This window comes from Triplophysa rosa, linkage group LG21, assembly GCF_024868665.1.
Source record: "Triplophysa rosa linkage group LG21, Trosa_1v2, whole genome shotgun sequence".
Taxonomy (NCBI): Eukaryota; Metazoa; Chordata; class Actinopteri; order Cypriniformes; family Nemacheilidae; genus Triplophysa; species Triplophysa rosa.
This window is the reverse complement of record NC_079910.1, coordinates 17,610,095-17,631,265: the sequence shown is the minus strand read 5'-3', so window position 1 is coordinate 17,631,265 and position 21,171 is coordinate 17,610,095. Positions and strand designations below refer to the sequence as shown.

General features: G+C 38.7%; 1 protein-coding gene across 10 annotated transcripts; it reads left to right on the top strand.

Moving 5' to 3' along the window:
* Positions 1 to 197: 197 nt before the first annotated feature.
* LOC130545213 (NACHT, LRR and PYD domains-containing protein 3-like) lies at positions 198 to 19,623 on the top strand. 10 transcript variants are annotated; one of them, XM_057319612.1, is made up of 15 exons: positions 198 to 264; positions 397 to 551; positions 691 to 717; positions 1,204 to 1,260; positions 1,576 to 3,006; positions 6,229 to 6,336; positions 6,604 to 6,711; positions 6,843 to 6,885; positions 6,984 to 7,185; positions 9,392 to 11,165; positions 12,484 to 12,657; positions 13,063 to 13,236; positions 15,982 to 16,155; positions 17,022 to 17,198; positions 17,311 to 19,623. In XM_057319612.1, exons 6-15 carry the CDS (start codon positions 6,263 to 6,265, stop codon positions 17,342 to 17,344), a joined length of 2,934 nt encoding a protein of 977 aa, XP_057175595.1. In that variant the 5' UTR covers positions 198 to 264; positions 397 to 551; positions 691 to 717; positions 1,204 to 1,260; positions 1,576 to 3,006; positions 6,229 to 6,262; the 3' UTR covers positions 17,345 to 19,623. The 10 variants fall into 10 exon arrangements, with proteins under 10 accessions (XP_057175595.1, XP_057175597.1, XP_057175594.1 ...); XM_057319614.1 differs by lacking the exon at positions 691 to 717 and having other exon boundaries at positions 2,818 to 3,006; XM_057319611.1 differs by lacking the exon at positions 691 to 717.
* The last annotated feature ends 1,548 nt before the right edge of the window (positions 19,624 to 21,171 follow it).

Sequence of the window (21,171 nt, the reverse complement as noted above, 5' to 3'; positions counted from 1 at the left end):
CTTCCATTCAGAACTCTTCCTCTCGTAATGATCGGTTAAACACAATCGACATGTTTTTTTCTTTGCTACATTTAAATCACTTATTTTCACCACTCCCATATATAAAAAACTACATTTAACGTATTCACAACAGCGTACCACAGAGTTGTCTGCATAGCAATAACAAAGTTAAATGCTGATTGGATGTTTAAAGTGAAAGTGAAAGTAACAAGGATCCATTTTTGTTAAGAGAGGAGAAAGTACGCGAGAAGAATAAAACGTTCAGTGAGTGTTACAATTTACATTTCATACTGGGCAACAAAAAAAACAACATAACCCAAGAACAGATTAATTGACCTTCAAAACTATATAAACTACTCCGTAAGACGCCTAATATTTAAATTGTTTTGTCGCCAGGGATAATACTGTAGGTCTACAATTCGAGAGACTGGCAAACAGTGACTGTAACGCAAACGAAAACCCCATTGTTTTTTCTGCGAATTACTGTAAATGATGCCATGGCCTCGATCTACAAAGAGTCTGTCTGAAGAAAGTGATACAGAGACAATGAGGTGAGATTTTCGCAGTCCGTTTGTAAAAGTCGGTTGGTTGTTATTCTGTAGCATATACTGTATTGTTGCCTTTTGCTAATGACAAAGACGTCAATTTAAAAAAAATCGTTTGTATTTATATTTTTATTGGTAAATGCAGAACAACGAAGAGGCACAAGAACGCAAGGTAGGCTATAGCCCAATGAGATTAAGCTAAATATAAGCTAAATATAAAATGTCATATGAAAACATATACATGCAAATTGTTCAGTGCAAATTTACACAGCCTTAATAAAAAAATATAACGGAATCCTGCGAAGTTAAAATGAGCCAGTTTTCGCTCACTTGATGTGGTTTTTCATTTTTCGAAAAAGAGTTAATGCGAATGGGAGATGAAAACGCATTTGCCGAATAAATTCCTCCAAAAAGTCACGTAACTGCACTATGAGACTGCGAAACCTGACTAACCAGAGTAGCCTACTGATCTTGCATTTATTGTGTTTCGTAATCGTCTGCTTGCGCAAGTATTATTATATATGAAAATTATAATACAGTGGCTTACTATTCTTACTGATATTTAGTGGCAGTTTATTAGGACAGTGACGGCTGACTAGTTGGATGGAAACGGTTCTTATTCGCAAATGTTTTATGAGATATTTCCAATTTTGCACAGAAACACTCGGGCTTCTCCGCAGCACGAGCACAGAAGGTGCACACGGCCGTTTTTAAGGTTGGTAAGCGATCAAGTTTATTGAAGCGCTGTGTATTTTCGGGTTAATATTTTTGATAGAAGTAATTTCAAGTTTAAACAGCGTTTAGAAGCAGACAACTCTATTCTCGCATCTGACCTCATGTTTGGTGATTAGGACTCTTGCATTCATCTATGCTTAAACTAAAGACAATTAGTAGTTTTTGATTTACAAACGAAAAAAAATAATCGCTTAACTATATTTGTTTTCATAGCCAAATTATTTACGATTTATTATAGATGTGTGCCATCACTACATGGCTTTTACGGCATTGTTTCTGCCTTTTGTTCACACAGGGCGCTTTCCGGGACTGATCCCGTTAATGTTATAGGTCCCCTTTCCGGAATTATTTTTCGGATCTATCCGGGATGCGTTTGCGTTCACACAGAAGGCACTCTGGCAATTTTTTGGCAATTTTCCGGGATCAGCAGGCTGTGTGAATGGGGATTTAACATTGTCAGCATTTGAGACCCGTGATCGCGCACCGGACAGAAGATCACCGCGATCGCGGGTCTCAAATGCTGACAGGTCATATATCATTAAACACCATGCAACATATAGGCTATTCAAATTATATGCAAAGCCTTGCCATCACATCCAGGAAATAAGTCAGTAAATTTGAGTAAAATCACAGGCTTCACTTATCCCGTGCGAATGCGCTCACAGACAATCTCTGCAATTATTACAAATGACCAGAGGTCCCCAGGTAATACTAATCCCGTGAGAATAGGGCTTTAATCAGGTTTTTATAATGTGGCATTTTAATTGAACTATCGCTAAGACCCTCAAACGCAGATCAGCCAATGGCAGCTGAGTATCAGTTGGACGGGGACAACTGGGGGTTTCAGCCATGAGCTGTGTCCCAATACGCCCTTTTCACAATGACGTCACTTAACTTCCGCCTTTTTGCAAAGCAGTGTATCATAACATCCGTCTTGCAACAAACAAGAAGAAGAAGAACTTCCGTTTTGCCGTCGCGCTGGAATTTAACAACAGTGAGAAAAAAACTGACAGAACACGTATTCAAGTACTTATCCTAGCACCTTCGCTAACACAAAAAGAAAACAAGACACTTACCTTCATAATCAAACAGGTACTGTTCAACGAAGAATTTGTATCCTTTCTCTAGCTTTGATCTTGTCGTTAGCGAAAATTTGTCTGCAAGACGTACATCATCTAGAAGTATTTGTGGCAGATGTGCAAGCCACTTGGTAAACTCCATTCTGAGGCGCTAGTGGAAGTAACTTCTTCTTCTTGAGTTTTACTGGCGGTTGGCAAATCAGCTTATAGGTGCATTACCGCCACCTTATGAACTGGAGTGCTAGCGGAAGTAATGATACACTGCTTCGCGGCAGAATGGAAGATGCGTGACGTCATGTGAAAAGGGCGTATTCAAGGGGCTGCAAGCTTTAAGGTCGCGGACTTAAAAACGAGAACTTGGGCCCTGTCCCAAATGGCACACTTGCGGTCTCGTGGACTTAAATTGCGCGTTCTCGCCAAGTCTACGAGTCTGTAAGGTGTCCCATTTGTCTTTTTAGAGCTCAGAAGTCTGCTCACGAGCGCCTCCTTTGTGCCCTCGATGAGGTCTTCGGTGAAGCCCGCATTGACACAGACTCCACTGAAGTCCCCTACCCAGGAATCCTTGCGAGCGCCCAATCACAGAACGGATGGGAGGAGTGTCGTGGATGTCAGACATATACGTAAACATGACGGATACATTTTTAAATGTATGTTTTGATAAAATTCTAAATTAATTTATTAATTAGTTACTTATTCATATTATTGCTTATTTATTTTCTATTATGCCAGCTATTCAAGAATAAAAACTTTTAATGCAGTGCATTTTCTTACTTAAGGTAATATGTTTTGTTGTAGATCTATATCTAGTTGTCTCTGGGCTTGGTAAAGCTAAACAACACAGCTTCTTTATTATAGAGAAATATTAAATAACAACATGCATATTAAGAAGTGTATACAGAAGAATAGTGTATACAAATAAATACATATACATAAGCAGTTGCATTTACGTCATGACAAATGAATGCATTACAAACATAAGTATCTATGTATAATGCTCGGGTGGTATATCAACATATGAAATACAGAACAATAAAAACCGGCAGCTCCAGTCCCAAATAACTACAATGGGACAACAAGTGGTCGACTTCACGTGGCACTGCGCAGACTGATCAGCGAATGACAACAAAGTACCGCGAGAGAGATTAGAAAGCACCGCTTGCTGTTTCCGGTGTGATGACCTCAAGTCTGTCCCAAAATGCACTCCCACGTACCCTTGTGGACTCGTGCCTAGTGCCCTATAGGTCTGCACTTCCTGACGTCATCAAGTGTGGACTCAGAGGAGGTCCACAAGACCGGAGTGCGCCATTTGGGACAGGGCCTTGGTTTTCAAAGCACGCAGCCTCGGAAACCTGCGGAAATAAGGTCGCATTTTCGGGCTGTTTTTGAAGCAACCTTTGAATCGGGACAGCCTTACCAGTCTTCAGTCGCGCTGCTGTGACGAAATTGGTCTTAAAATGCAGCCTTCAAAGCACGCCTCCGAATGGGAAACAGCCATAAACTGTGCAATTCAGGGGGTGCATCCTTTAAGGTCGCGGACTTAAAAATGAGGACTTGGTTTTCAAAGCACGCAGCCTCAAAAGACCAAGAAGCGAACTGAAATGAGACGGTCTAGCCTCGCGGAGGAGTTCCTAATTGCCTTTTTTTGCGTCACCTGCTGCTCCTGTTGCTTGGTGCCAGCAGGACACAGCAGAGACGTTTCTGACTAATGTAAAGAACATTTCATAATGGTTAATCGTTGGTCTGATGAATTGATTTGTTCCCAGACTAATCATTTTGTCTGAGGCCAGAGTTTCATAACTATACACAGCCTAGTAGCTGTATGTATCGATTAGTTAAACGTCCTCTTGGAGCACTGCCTGTGTATTGTTTTTCCCTATTGTACAAACGTCTTATACTTAACAATAAAATATTGTGTTTTGTATCATATTTCATTTGATTAAAAATGAAAATTATCACATCAGATTACCTAAACCACATAGGGCCTACATATATTTACATTGAAAACGAAAAGAAGAAGGATAGGGTTGTGAAAATATCATATTGCGTTTTATTGGAAATGTAAAATGAAGCATATATTGGAGTTGAACTATTTAGAAATAACTGATATTTAAGGAACAGCTGATAAGTGTCACAATCAAAAGCAAATTACAACGATTATTTAAAGAGTGGTACAAATGTCTATAATGTAACACTTACAACTGCACTAGCGTTTGAAAGTTCAAAATAATTTGCGCTTTCCTTGGTGTCATGATAGAATAGCAACAACATAGCTGTCATACTGTAAAAGGCATTTCTACCGTTTTAGTACAACTATGATTTAGTAGCCTACATGTAAACAAAAACATGCAGAAAGACTGAAATACTCATAAAACATAACGACAGCTGCTTCTAAAATAGTAAGAGCTGTTTAGTTACCTTCTGTGATTCATTATTAAGCAATTTTAGCAAAAACACATTTTTTTTGTTTTTAAGGGCTTATGTTCACAAATTCACAAGTTTGCAAACTTTGCATTACACACACCTTACCGCGACCTTATTGCCATTTAAAAGAAATGACGTATGTAGTATGCCAAGGAAGAGCACCTTCGACCAACGAGAAACCTTTCGGCACGCCCATTTCTCCGACCTGCAGAGACCTCTACTTGATCGTTTTTACGGCGTTTATACTACAAAAATGGTAAAACGATGTGCCTGGGGTACTTGTAACACTGATTCAAGGTATCATGAAAGGATTGGGAATGGAAATTATTTTATTCCATTTGCAAAACCTAAACAAGACAGCAAAATGTGGGCACAGAGTTCAACCCCAATCCCAAAGAAAACGGTTATCATACTCTCATTAATTTACAATTTTCATGTTCTCAAGCAGAGCGTTAATGTCATCATGTGCTTTAACAAGGTTTCACTGGCCCAAAACGGTAAAGTTAGTGAGTCCATGCTAACATACAAACCTAAATAGCTCACTGTTCTCACGTCATGTTCATTGCAGGTCAAAAACACATAAACGAAGGTCTATATGTCAGTGCCTCTCCATATTAACCTGGTTAAATGTAAATTAATTCAAGTTTACCCTGCGTTACATGAACAGTGTTGTCATTTGCGATCATGACGACCGGCTTCTCCCACTTGCATTGTGATCTGTAAACCCTAAAAATTAATCTTGTTATAAATTACCATATTTATTGTAAAACCTTTTATATATCCCTCCATGATATCTTTAAGTCCCACTAGAATGCTCCCCAACTAGAGTGTGTGCAAAATGTGTGAAAAAACTTGGGACAAGGCTTTCACACTGACAGCTCTCATTGCAAGACATTAGCGAACTCCGTGTGCTTGTCCGAGTTAGCGGCAGTTTCTAAGGGGGGCGGGGCTTAGCGATAGGTCAATTGTGACAGATCTTGAATTTAACAGTGTTACTCAATGACAGTGTGTCTTATTTTCATACATGTTCAGCCACAATTAAATTGCTATATCCAATTACATTTGGGTATATAGCAAGTCAATGAAACAATGACCCAACACAATGATTAAAATACTTAAAGGTCCAGTGTATAAAATATAGTGTGCATTGTTGATTTACAGTACAGTAGTGTTTCCTGTGTTTGTAGTTTTTTGGGGTCTCATTGTTGATTGGTTCCCCGTAATTGTCTCCCCAGGTGTTTCTTGTCTGCTTGTTTTCCTTGATTACGTCGTCTATATAAACCACAGTGTTGACATTGTGAGCATGACATAACAAGTGGTCTGTGGTGTTTTTGAGCTGAAACACATTCTGTGGACCCCTAAGACTTATATTACATCATGAAAAAAAGTTGTGTAATGTCCCCTTTAAAATAACATTTAGAACTTTTTTCCTTTCCTTGATGATTAAGTGAACATGAGAAAGAATCTTTGGCACCCAGCTGCATGTCCATGAAAAGGGACACGTCAATGGATAATCCATTCAACTTCATCTTAGGAGACTCTTCTGCTGATGTGAGGTGAGGACAACAGTCTCTCTGTTCTCTGAGACAGAGAAGTCTGACATGAATAAAACCATAGTAAATTTTCTCAAGGGATGTATTTCAGGTAAATATCTTCGCAACGCTACCTCGTGTTGATTTAGACTTGATTAACTCACACTATGTCATTCAAAGAACAACACACTGGAGAATGCGCCAATTATAAATGTATTGTCTGTTTTGGGGGGGTATAAAATGCACATTTGTGGCTTTTGAAAACTGTGTTTAATTGCTGTTGTGTTTCAGTCTGAATGAGAAAGAATCTCCTGAACCCAGCTGTGTGTCCATGAAGAGTGACCAGTCAATGGGTGTGCCTTTCAGCTTTAGCTCAGGAGACACTTTTGCTGATGTGAGGTGAGGACAGACTCATGGTTTATAAGAATACACATTTAGTCATGAATTTGTCAGCTAAATTGCCTAATAGAATACAGAATAGAATGCCCTAATATATTTACTAAAAATATTGATATCCCCTCTGCCAACAGCAACAAACAAAATCAATGGAAGCAGTTGGATTTTATTTTCATGGTATGAGTGTTTTTGCACATATTGGGTGTTTTCTCCAGTAAAACACGAAATACTCTCTGTGTTGAGTTTGACGTTGTGTGAATATCTACTGATTTTAGGAACTTGAGCACAACATTATTTCTGTAATGAAGAAAGAGCTGAAGATCTTCAAGATATTACTGAGTCCAGATTACTCTTCATGCTCTGAGAGAGAGGAGGAGGATGAAGATCGGAGCAGAATCAAAGAGATGTTTCTAAAGATCACACTGAACGTCCTGAAAAAGATGAAGCAGACAGACCTTGCTGACAAACTACTGACCAGTAAGAGCTCTGAGTCACGTTACTATTACATGATTTTAAAGGACTCATCAGACGAGCACTTTCAACAAGTTGATATGATTTATTAGGGTCTTCATGAAATGTCTGGAACATATTTTGCTTAAAAACACTCAATGGCTGTGTAAACAAAACCCTTCTTGCCTCGTCAAAAACAGCTATGCTGACAGCAACCCGTTTTGGTGCATGTCTCTTTAACTGATAATGAGTTACAGCGAACCCCACCCCTTCTGTCCGGCGTGTCAACACAACACATGTGTAGTACTGCCATGGCAATGGTTTAGCTAAATTATGTTTCCTGAACTCTTCTGCGGTTAGTTTTGTTTTAAACGTCTCAAATCATTCGTCCGGAGACTAAAAAATCAGTCTCGGCAAACAGCGCTCACGTTGTGCGTGTATGCTTACCTAACATCCACGGAATGCGCACCTGCAAATCTCAGCGGAATTACGTGGATTTTAGCACTTGTCGTTGACAAGTTATAATGTTACACACACAACGTGAGAGCTAGTTTGCTGTGACAGATTTTTCAGCGTAAGCACGAATGATTTGAGACGTTTAAAACGAAACTAACCGCAGTGTTCGCCGCTGTTCATTAGCAAAACAAACAGCTTGCCGCAGCTGAACATATTAACGCACATAATGTATTAACATTCATACAGCTAAACTCCAAGGCCCGGTTTCACAGACAAGGTTTAAGGCTAGTCCCAGACTAAAATGAATGTGTGACCTGTCTTAACTGAATATAACTTGCTCAGAAATATCTTAAAATATATCAGTGCCATTGTTTTGTCTCGAGATGCACACCAGTAATGTATTCTTCTAAGGTATTTTTATAAAAGCGACATAAATATCTTAATTCAACTACGGCATAGTGCTGGCTTAAGCTAAGCCGTGTCTGTGAAACCGGGCCCAAGTGTCCATCTGCACTTATATACAGTGAGTTTAACACTGGCTTTGAATGTACTATTTAGCCCGTGACTGACTTAGCTCGCTTCGCTATCATATGCTAACATTATCCTCCTATATATACGGTACATGTACGTCAATTCAGACTGTTGATAAATATTACTTACATCGGCAGCTTTGTCTTGTTCAGTCGGTCTCGATCACTCTTGAGGAACAACTTTGAAGCTAATCCTGCTTGTACTTTCCCAGGTTGAAAAAGCACTCCGGTTTGAAGTGATTCGCGCAAACAAGCAGGTTTTTACTCACGGTTTCTGAGGGATTTCCACTAAAAATAAAGTAAATCCACTCCTGTCTCTTCCTAGGTTTGAACTCTGTGCAGCGACTACATTGCATGTTGTCCACGAACTTTAGCCATGGGCTAAAACTGAACGAACTGGGGCAGTTGTGGCCTAATGGTTAGAGAGTCGGACTCGTGACCAGAAGGTTGCCGGTTCGAATCCCAGGGCCGGCGGGTAACAACTGAGGTGCCCTTGAGCAAGGCACCTTACCCCTACTTGCTCCCCGGGCGCTGCAGTGATAGCTAGGGTACGTGTGTTCACCACTTGCTGTGCGTGTGTTCACTACTCTCTGGATGGGTTAAATGCAGAGGTCACATTTTGTTGCCTTGTACTTGTACATGTGCAATGACAATAAAGTTGAATCTAATCTAATCTAATGTACACCGCTGTTGCTAGTGAAAACAACAATGGTGGCAGCGCCATGGGTGGAACTGTGTAGATTAAGGGTAACATTATAATAAGATCCTGCTTCTACGTCACATCAGGAGCGAAATCTGAAACGGCTCGATTTCTCACATGCTTGCAGGGAAAGGCACACCAAAACAAAGTTACTAGAATCTTGTATTTCACGTTTTCTGGGTCGCTAGATGCACCGGGGACCCGATTATAGCACTTAAACACAGAAAAAAATTGACTTTCATCCTTTAACTTCAGAGGAAAGTCATGGTGTCTGTATTTATGATTTGTACATATATTTATATATATCTATTCTTCTGTGTTCATCGCATTTTATAATGACCAGAGGACATATTAAATTTCATTTTTCTCCATTCTTACTGATTTAAACTGAAATGTATTAAAACAAATGGAACTGCTTTCTTAAATAAAAACATTCAGTGCATTGTCTGCCCTTACATATATTTCTAATTCTTTTGATCAGTACTAGATAATTATTTATTGTGAATAATTGTACACATTTTAATCCCATCTTTCCTCTGCTCATCAGAACTCGCCCCATTGTGTGTGAAAAAACACAAATCCAGACAAAAAGAAAATTGTTTGAGACTTCATGAAGGCATATCAAATCAAGGGAGCTCAACCCTTCTGAATGAGATCTACACAGAGCTGTACATCACAGAGGGAGGGAGTGGAGAGGTCAATGATGAGCATGAGGTGAGACAGATTGAGACAGCATCCAGAAGATCAGAGGCACAGGAAAGACAAGTCAAATGTAATGACATATTCAAAGTTTTAAATGGACAAGACAAACAGATCAGGACTGTGATGACTACAGGAGTCGCTGGAATTGGAAAAACAGTCTCTGTGCAGAAGTTCATTCTGGACTGGGCTGAAGGAAAAGAAAATCAGGACGTTCACTTCATATTTCCACTTCCATTCAGAGAGCTGAATCTGATCAAGCACACAAATATAAGTCTAATGGATCTTCTGCATCAATTCTTCACTGACACAAAACACCTGAGATCAACAGACTTTGATGACTATAAAGTTGCGTTTATTTTTGATAGTTTGGATGAGTATCGATTTAATCTTGATTTCCAGAACAGCAGGAGTTTGTTTGATGTGACAGAATCAGCGTCAGTGGATGTGCTGCTGACAAACCTCATCAAGGGCAATCTGCTTCCTTCTGCACTGATCTGGATCACCTCTCGACCAGCAGCAGCCAATCAGATTCCTCCTGAGTGTGTTGATCAGATGACAGAGATACGAGGGTTCAATGACCCTCAGAAGGACGAGTATTTCAGGAAGAGGATCAATGATGAGAGTCTGTCCGACAGAATCATCACACACATGAAATCATCCAGAAGTCTGTACATCATGTGTCACATCCCAGTCTTCTGCTGGATTTCAGCCACTGTTCTCCAGAGAATGTTGAGTGAAGCAGAGAGTCCAGCACAGATCCCCAAGACTCTCACTCAAATGTTCACACACTTCCTGATCTTTCAGACCAAACTGAAGAGGCAAAAATATGAAGGGAAGTATGAAGTTGATTTTCATCAGGCTAGAAAGAGTATTCTGTCAATGGGAAAACTGGCTTTTCAACAGATGGAGAAAGGGAACCTGATCTTCTATGAGGAGGATCTGAGAGAGTGTGGCATTGATGTCAGAGAAGCATCAGTGTATTCAGGAGTTTGTACCCAAATCTTTAGAGAGGAGCCTGGACTACACCTTGAGAAGGTGTTCAGCTTTGTTCATCTAAGTGTCCAGGAGTTTCTTGCTGCACTATTCAAGTTTTTTTTCTTTGTACAAGACAAAGAAAAAAAGTGCAGTATTTCTGATTCACTGAAGAATGAAGTGGACAAGGCCTTACAGAGTGAGAAAGGACACTGGGACCTTTTCCTTAGATTTCTTCTGGGTCTCTCACTGGAGTCCAGTCAGACTCTCTTGCAAGGTCTACTGCCAAAGACAAGAAGCAGCTCAGTGAGCAGTCAGGAAATAAATAAGTATGTCAAGCAGAAAATCGAAGAGGACGTCTCACCAGAGAAATCCATCAATCTGTTCCACTGCCTGAATGAACTGAATGATCATTCTCTAGTGCAGGAAGTGCAAAAATACTTGCAAAGAAGTGGTAGTGCAAAGGGTACAAGTGGTAGTCATCTCCCTGAAGCCAAACAATGCAAACCTTGTCGTAGTAATTGGCCAGCTCTCGTGTTTGTGTTGCTGAACTCAGAACTTGACAAGCTTACACTCAGTAAATATGATCCATCAGAAGAATGTCTTTTGAGGCTGCTACCTGTGGTCAAAGCTTCTAGAATAGCGGAGTAAGTATTTTCTCATGCATAATAAAAAAAAAATATATATATACAGTATATTTACCATTTAAAGTCAGTTTAGTCATTTAAGTCAGTTTGGTTGTCATCTTTAACACACTGCATGGCAATGGAGAAAAGACAAAATATCATTCCCTCAGGGAATTACAGTGCATGCATGTGACCTACAGAAAGTGGACATTAGCAAGTAAACATTAAAGCCCCAGTGAAATCAAAACGAAAGTTTTTTCCTTTTATTAAAAATAAGTTAGCCTTAAGGACGTCACTAAACTGATATGCTCCTATGCGCTGACAAAATTCCCATTTAGAAGATCTAAGCGTTCAAAACTGACAGTCTGGCACGTGCGTTCAAAAAATCTAGAAATTCCATGACATCACGCTACACTTCAGCCTCTCATCAACGTTCTCGTCCAATCAAAGAATCCGAATAGGCCCGCCCTCTTCACTATGAGAGCTGCTGAAGCGGCGCCTCATATCAGCCACTTGTTCGCACATTTATTATGTCCTACATGGTGAATGACACACAATGCACTAGATGGGAGATGGGGGATGATCCAGACAGTCTAACCATTATCATTAAAGTCTTCATTTTGCGTTAGTGTCACGCGAACGGTTGCATGTAAGTGTACTCCGGTTTAGAGACACGATAGCACAGAGCTGATCATATGCGTCAATCATACACGCAAATCCGCTGAGAAAGCAAATCGTATCTGACCAGTTTCAGGTCTACACAGAATTGTGTATGTTAAGGCTATATGGTGCATTGATGAGGAAAGGAGAAGACAAACGCCAGTGTCACTCATCAACATAAATAACTAGCCTCAAATGACACATCACTGGTATCACTGATCTTCCAAGGGAATGATATTTTGTCTTTTCAATAGACTTTTACACCACTGTGACTATTACACTGTTAAATGCAGCTTTGCCAGGCTGACTGTGTGCCATAAACGAAACGCTATTGGTTATTTTAAAAGGGGGCGTGGTCACTCCATATTGCCCGCGCTCTCTGCATTTTTCAGTTGAAATTACGTCAACATATCAAATAATGCTGCGCGTTCCAAGGTGGAACCTGTGTGGAAATGGTCAAGCACCCACATAATTTCCTAAAATACGTCAGTGATGTTTGGTGTGTTCGACTTCATGTGGTGCTGCACAGATCTATCGCACATCAAAGTACCTCAAGAATAATTCAAATGCCTTAATGCCTTTAATTCAAGAGATGTAGGGGATCTGTTTCAGTGACTGTAGTATTTCAGTTGGACATACATTGTTTGTAATACATATTTATGTTATTATTTTCTCTCAGTCTAAGTGGTTGTAATCTCACAGAGAAGAGCTGTTCAGCACTGGCCTCAGTTGTGAGCTCAAAATCCTCAAATCTGAGAGAACTGAACCTGAGCCACAATAATCTGCAGGATTCAGGAGTGAAGATGCTCTCTGCTGGACTGGAGAATCCTCATTGTAAACTGGAGACATTAAAGTAAGATATTACATTATAATGAAATAATATAGGGTTCGTTTATTTTTAGAGTTTTTGTTTTGCACAGTATGCAGTAAAATTATGAAAAAATATTCAATTTGGCACCTTTGTAGCTTTGGGCAATTGAAGATCAACTCTATAAATCCTTGTGAACTGTTTGTTCTAGAAACAAATAACCAGATTATTCTTTTCATGGTGGATATATTCAGTGTAATGCAAAAATGATCATATAGTGTCACAGAGAGTCACAAAGAGTTAATATACAGTGACACCTAGAATTCCAAAGCTTTTGTGTTCTCATTTTTACCCTCAAATATTTCTTTATCAGTGAAATGAATTGTTTTCTTAAGGCTGCTTTTGAGAATTCCATGAGTTTTGAACTGCTGTTACTACATATTCCTGCAGGTTTCACAGCTGTGGTATTACAGATGAAGGTTGTATTGCGCTGGCTTCAGCTCTTATATCAAACCCCTCACAATTGAGAGAACTCAATCTGAACTATAATAAACTAGGAGATTCAGGAGTCAAGCTGCTCTCTGATCTACTGAAGGAGCCACTCTGTAAACTGCAGAAGCTAAAGTGAGTATGTCAGGTTTGGTGGAGGGGGAGAACCCAGATGCAGGCAGCAGTGGTGAGGTGTTAACAAAAAAAGGTTTATTAAAACAGGCAAGGTAGGGTAAGACAAGGCAGGAATACGAGGATTACAAGAACACTGACCATGAACAAGGACCGTTTAAACTACATACAGGAAACAATGAACCGACACAGGACAGGAAAAACAGAGGTTTTAAATAGAGGAATACAAACGAGGGATGATAACATAAGGAGGGTGACGGGCAGGTGACAAGGATCAAACAATAAGGAGAAGTTAACAAGGGAACGAGAGGGCGGGGCTAAAAGACGTGACACAGGAGAGAGGCGAATATGGAAGGCCCACAGGGCCAAAACGTCTCTCGCCACATATAACAAGGGATCCTGCCGTGATTCTACCACAAGATCAAGAAAGACATGACAAGATGAGGCAGAATCACGACAGAGTATTTCTTAAATTCTTGCAAAGCGCTGAAATTCTTCATATCATCACAATTTTCTTGTTTTGGTTGTTTTTTATGGTTAGTGTATAAAAAATGCAATGAATTATATAAAATAAATATAAATAAAATAAAGCAGTAAGCTCCAAGAAGCTGTGATTTAGTTAAAGCAGTTAAGGTTCTTTGTTAGGCGAGATGTGAAGCAGAGTAACAGCTCTAGGGCTGTGGTCAAATGCATAGTTCTTTATTATTTTGACATGCAGACTTATGATATGTGTTTCCTAGTTATTATGACATGATAGTCTTAAGCAAAATAAGCAAGCAAAATGCAGCGGATTTTATATCCATCATTCTAAATATGTCTTTTTCAATTTTACGTCTTTTAGTTTGTCAAAAGAATTGAATAGCTGTGCATGATATACAGGCTCTAGGACCTAGAGGGAATCCCTGGGTGGAGTGACAGAGGAGGAAACTTAAGTGAAATATCTTCAAGTAAAACAACAGAGAACAAAAATACGATAACAAAAGTAGTCTTCAGATGCAATGTACGTTATTTACAGCAAGAATCTGACATTCTAAACAGATTCATTAGTAGACATTATTACGCCCAGAGTTGAAAAATGCTCAGTTTGGAGTAGAACGCTTAGCTCATGTGCGCCTGCGGTCGGCATTTTCTAGCCATATGCCTAGCGTTTTCAGCCACTTAAAAACACCTTGGTGGACCATTACCATTAAAGCGTTACGAAACACTAAACAACTTTTATTTAGATGTTAGCAGAGTTGGTTGTGTTGCACATCACAGAAAACGATGTTAGCAACTGTAAGTTATTACATTAGAGATAACTAGTTCATTTTGAGCTCTTTTGCACTATTCCGGGCTTAAAATCCTCATCTGGCCAACGTCAAAGGATGTGACGTGGCGATGTACCATAGTACATTGTCTCATAATTATTCATGAGACTGTGTTTTCTTGACCAATGAGAAGACATTTCTCCTAATTTTTCATGACAGCGCCTGATGTGTTTCTATCTGACCCTTCAGAGAGAGGCGTTCATGGCACATGATAGTAATCTGATGGCTAAATGAAGAAAAAGCAGAACACTTACCAGGAGTTGCAAAAATACATATTCTGATAATTATATATAAAAGTATATTTTTATGTGAAATACACTATAAAGCGGTATATATGTGGGGGAAGGAATTCTCCCCTGAAAGAGAATCCCCTAAATATATGACAGTTGTTGAAATTGTGGCTAATATATTTTAAGATATGGAATCGGATCACTTTCTCTCATGCCCCGCCCACTCCCTCACTCTTCTTCTCACCTTGAATGGAATTCACCATGTTGTTTCTACAGTAGCCCTAAAGGGACAAACTTCTATACAGAACACATTTTGTAAATGTGTTATTTGCGAAAATGTGACAACATCTTTGTCCTGTGTCAGCCGCCATAGTGCTCCAAAAGGGAGGGGTGAGCGGTGGAGTGAGCCGTTGGTTGCAATGCACAACCACACTGCTAGATGGTGCTAAAATGTCTACATTGCTCCTTTAATGCGATCTTAATTTCTGTTTATTCTGAATTGCACGTGTTAGTCACTGCTGTGCTGAAGCTGAAGCGGGCGTTGTTATATTCCCATACAGCACAGAGCAGCCCGCAAAATGTTAAGTCTCTTTCGGATTATTAAGGCGACCGATTTAAAATGTGCCGATGAAAAATGTTTAACAAGCATATTTACCTAGAAAGTGACACGTAAATCGTCAATGTTGGTTATAATTTTACTGGTAATGAAATTACATCCCTAGGACATGCCAATTACGTTAAGTATGTAATTACAAAAATAGTATGAATATAGTAAGTAACTGGACCGTTCTTGGTTATCTTGTAACATCAGGAGATCATAAAGGCAACGTTATGAATTGGTAATTTAATGGTAATAAAATTACTGCCTGGGAAGTGCCAGCTACGCTTCCAACTGGTAAATCATGAAATTACCAAAAAATTACCAAAACATTATGTAACTGTTGCGTCATGAGCTGGGATTACTTTTATTGAGGGTTGTTTATAACTTGTTGTCATAACTTGGTCATAATCTTTATTAATTTTGTATGTTTTGTATTTATGAGAAGCCAAATGAAAAATGTCCACATTAATGGGAAAAGTTTAATAAATCAAAAGCAATGACTGTCTTTTTCTAAATTATATTGTAACAAACACACATAGTCTGAGCAACACTAACAATTCCCGCGAAATTTGTAATCAACATGCCAGAATTTCTGTCCTTCTCTCTGCAGGCTGGAACGCTGCAGCATTGGAGACGAAGGCTTTGCTATTCTGGTTTCAGCTCTGAGATCAAACCCCTCACACCTGATAGAACTCAATCTAAGTGGGAATAAACCCGGAGATTCAGGAGTGAACCTGCTCTCTGATCTACTGAGGAATCCACACTGCATATTGGAAAAACTAGAGTGAGTGCTACTAGCCTATTATGTTACGTTGTCCTGCAGTAGTTGTTGTGCTACATGTAAAGTATTTCATTCCTTGCCACGCCTAAGCGATGGTTGATACTAACTAGGGCTCGATAATAAGGACTGCCTAATGGCCCGGGGCCAGCATGGGAGACCCTCGGTCTATCCTTGTAAAAGTAATCCATTATGTCTTAAGTCAACGTAAACAGTTTGGAAACAAAACGCACGTGTAACAGTACTTTAGATCGGTGCATCTCTTAAAGGGACAGAAGCATAATTAACATCTCTGTTTTTAATGTTCATCAAACAACAACGGACAAAGACAAAAAAACACTGACTGATTAAATTATACCTTTAGTAAGATTTAATCTAATTTATACAGGCCATAAAGTGTTATTTTACATTTGATTATTTAATTTCCGTACCTGATAACTCCTATTAGACCAACCTGAAACACCTGAAAGCACTGATTATTTTTATTTGAATGCTTGCTTCATTACATTTATTTGTGCTATTGCACATACTTTGATTACTTGTTCTTATTTCATTACTGATTTTTTGTCTTAAACAATATTTGACATTTCTGTGAGTTAGGCTAATTGTTTTTTTTATGGTGTCATAACCTTATATAAGATTTCATAGATTAAACAACAACAAACTAATAACTAGACGATATTGTTTGTTTATTACTTTTTTTGTAGTGGGGTCAGTAAAAATAAGAATAACTTGCCTGACCGGGCCAGTTAAAAAAAATTACCATTGAGCCTTGCTAACAGGAATGTTTATTTATTTTTAATTGAATTTATTTACTTAACTGAACTTATGAATATTATCCTAAATGTATCTTGATGTTTTAATCTCTGTAGGGTTTCGGACTGCAGCATTGGAGAGGAAGGTTGTGTTGTTCTGGCTTCAGCTCTGAGATCAAACCCCTCACACCTTAGGGAACTCTACCTGTCTAACAATAATAAACTAGGAGATGCAGGAAAGAAGCTGCTCTTTGATCTAAAACAGGATTCACTATGTAAACTGGAGATACTACAGTAAGTTCTTCATTATTCTCCTGTAGCATGAGAAATTATTTTGACATGATCTCTATTAACATCTGTGATGAGCGTGAATTAATATCTGCTTTTTCTCTGCAATGTTTTACAGTATTTGTCCTGTAGCGGACACCAATAAAAACTAAAAACCACAAACTTGGAGTATATGCTGTAGACATATTTGAGCTGTTGGCTCACAGGTAGGCTCAGATTGGCCATCGGGACCACCGGGAGAATTCAGCCTGGCAATTGATTTTACCTTCTGCCAGCCAGCCGGTTTATTGCTTACCCAATGTACCAGAGTGATAAGTCCTGAATTTGGCCTGTTTCACGCTACTTTGGACTGTTTCACACTCCGTTTGTGTCAAGTACGCATGCTGTGTTTTCAGTGCATGTCTTTTTTCCCTTTGTCATTTGAAAAAGACTAAAAATATGACTTTGCATCACACACTTGTCTCATTGAATGTTAAGTCTGTGTCTGCCACTTCACTTGTTCATTTGCCTGAATATAACATCTGCGTCTGCTGAATGTGACATCTACGTCTGCAGCTTTACTCAAGTGGTGATGGCTGCAGAGTCAAATGGGTGGAGCTTCTGTGGATCTAGTGAAGAGACCCTAACTAACTGTTAATGTTAATGCAAGTTTAGTTGTGATCTGTTATTTAAAAAAAAAAAAATATATATATATATATAGTGTGTTCTTTCTTTTTAGCAGTGTTAGTTAAAGCTATAAATATATTATCAGACAATAAATATTTATGGCATTAATTCGACTGATCTTCAATTCTCAATTTGTTTAAATTAGCAACTAAATCCATCCTTGCCTATATAAGGCTTTTAATTTGAAATTTTTTCACATAGTATTAACACAAATGATCCTGTTCAGCAGTTTGTATGCCATTGCTTTCTTCTGCATTGCTGCCACCTCTCCCATCCAGACACTGACACTATACCAGATAGAGTGTACAGTATATGACTATACATGCTTATAATATTATATTATACTTACTGTATATTATTTATTGGAGGAACTTGGTTTTAACAAACCCTTACCAATTTGAGTTGTATTCTCAATTTTTAATTGTAAATTTTGCAGGAATACTTGCCTTGTTGCTGTTTTAATTTCCTGAACCATTCACAGATCAATATAAACACCGTGCTGGGAGAGATCCCCCATTTATTTTAACATTCTGAGCAGGTGTACTTCATATAAACGTTAGAGGTTTTGTTTAGAGAAAAATTCTCTCTTTCTCTCGACAGGTATTGGTCTAGCTTTTGCTGAAACTACTAACTTTGTATTAGCACCTATTGTATTATTGCTCCTGTATGACATATCGCTTATTGCTCCCTGAACTCTCTGTAAGTCGCTTTGGATAAAAGCGTCTGCTAAATGACTAAATGTAAATGTAAAAAGGAAGCATCGTATTTTAAGCAAGTTACAGTGTTTAGCCTTGGGTTTAGGATTCCTGAACAACATTTCATTGTGTAAGTTAATGTAAACTCCATTAACAGATAATTAATTAGATAAGATAGATTGATTCTCAACAATTGTTTACATCAGGGTCAGAAATTAATAGAGGCTTTGAAACAAAATGGTGAACAAAAATGCCCTCCTATTTCCAGATAAAAGGGGAAGACGGGCACTGCATAAAAAAAACGTACTACAACAGGCGCAATCTAAATAAGATGAAGTGAAAATGAATGAATGTCGATGACAGCATTACATTTTGATCTGCTACAGCTTTGAGCATACAGCCAATCACAGTTCAGCATATGAATATACTGGCCAATCAGAGGCATTCAATGCACAATAAAAAAATAAAATAAAAACGGAGTTACCTCATTTTGGAACCAAACTCTTCATATATATACGTATATATAGTTAATCAATGTGCACTGCCCTTGTGATGTGTCCTGAATGAGAAGAAAGTTTTTCAGTGTCTGAATCGTTTTCATAAATATTCTGCACTCCATCAGCATTCTGTAAGAGAAATCTGATCAAAGAGAACTAGTGTTGTAGTACTCGAGACCGGTCTCAAGACCCTTATTTGATGGTCTTGTCTCGGTCTCGACTTAGTGGTCTCGGGATTTCATTTCAAGACCAGTCAAGACCACAACTGTGGGAATCACACTAAATTGCTGGTGTATTGTCTGATTTATGTGTTAACATCATTCATGTGATTGGATGTAAAACTTCTTGCTTTAAATGCATTCTCCACTTGTTCCTTATTTGATTCTTCTGTAACTTTGGTTACTCTTACTGCTGGTAAATGAAGAATGGGGGATTGTCTTAAAGAAATCTGTCAACAAAATGACTACACACAAAGGCCGACAATATCGGAGATGTGATTGCAAAAAAGGTACTTGTCTAGAACAAATCTGAACTTTTGTGCATTTCTGAGCAACACACAGCCATTTTGCTATTGATTAGATAAAAAAGCAATAAAACTAATTAAGTCACTGAATGTTTTGTTTTGTTGAAGGTCACAGACTTAAATTTATCTTGGGTATTCACCGTTTTTTTATGTTGTGGGATTTTTTACCTGCACAAAAATTGTAATATGTTACAGTAGGTGAGTGATAAAACATAAAACATCCTACACATACATTTCTGCACAATAAATCACACAAGTTACTTCTATTATTATTTTATTATGACTTTTTAGTGTTTTGTGGATCTTTTGAATGAATTTTGGGAGTGCTGGTCTTGGTCTCGACTCGGTCTCGACTCCTCAAAGTCTTGGTCTGGTCTCAACACCCTATAAATAGTCCAAATGTACAAATTAAGTGCAACCCTGGGAAGAAAATCGGCCCTGGCACTTTTAAAACATTAAACATAAAACATTAACTACAATCATATGAACCATCAATTAAATATCTGCTGTGCATTTAGAACAGTGTCCTGCGTACTATTTAATGAAGAAAAACACAATTCACTGCATTAAGTAATTTCTAAGTTCATTTATCTTTTAAGAAAAAAATGACAAGTTTCTTGTGAACATTATTTATTAAGACCATTATCAAAAACAGGATTGATGATCATTATAGGATGGCTCTCGATAATGACTCCTATGGGTTGCCACTCTTCTTCAAAATGATCCTAATCCTCCTGTCAAACTGCTCCCGCTCACTGATAAAAGAAAGTGTAAAGTTGTAGACAAAATTGTTATTGGAAATAATGGCAGGATGTCATGCTTGACCATTTCTCCTTTATAGCATCCTTACATACCTTTCGTCAATGACAGGCCCTTGTAGAAATTCCTCCTCAGCCTCCAGCATGGTGAGATTTTCCAAAGCAGCAAGGGAACAGATGATGGACTATCAAAGAAAGAGTTAAGTCAAGATGGGTCACACCCCAAACAAGTAGTATCATTTCAGTATCAAAATTATTATTTTATTTTTTTGTACAACAAAACTGAGTGTCCTTTCTACATTAACCAAAACATTTTTCTAAAGCAATTGACCCTTCGCTAAGCCCCGCCCTCCTTAGTTACTGTTGCCATGCCTGTCAAGCTTTCACGCCTGGCAAGTATATTACAGTCAGTGTTGCCAGATTGGGCGGCCCAATTGGGCGGTTTTGAATTTGATTGTACGGGTAATAATTGTCTTGGGCGGGTGGACAAAATTTGGGCGGATTTGGGATCAGTTTGGCGGGTTTGAAACATGTACATTGTATAGGCTTATTATTTAACAAAACCCAAGTGTGCGTGTACTCCATCCAATTAGTAATCATGACGTTCCTAAACACGCCCACTGACGAGGTCGCAGGCAGCTCGCAGGCTAGCCCGCGGCTTTTAGCCAATCACGAGTGATAGTTTGCCACCGCCAAAGACAGTTTTGCAACTGCCAAAAGAGAGCAGCAGCCAGCACTCAGTGATTCTGAAAAGTTCAGCTGTGTTCTTCAGCATCCTGTCAAGTTACAACCGACACCCCGTTACTGTTCTGCATTTAAAGGTAGGCTTAAGATCTCCAT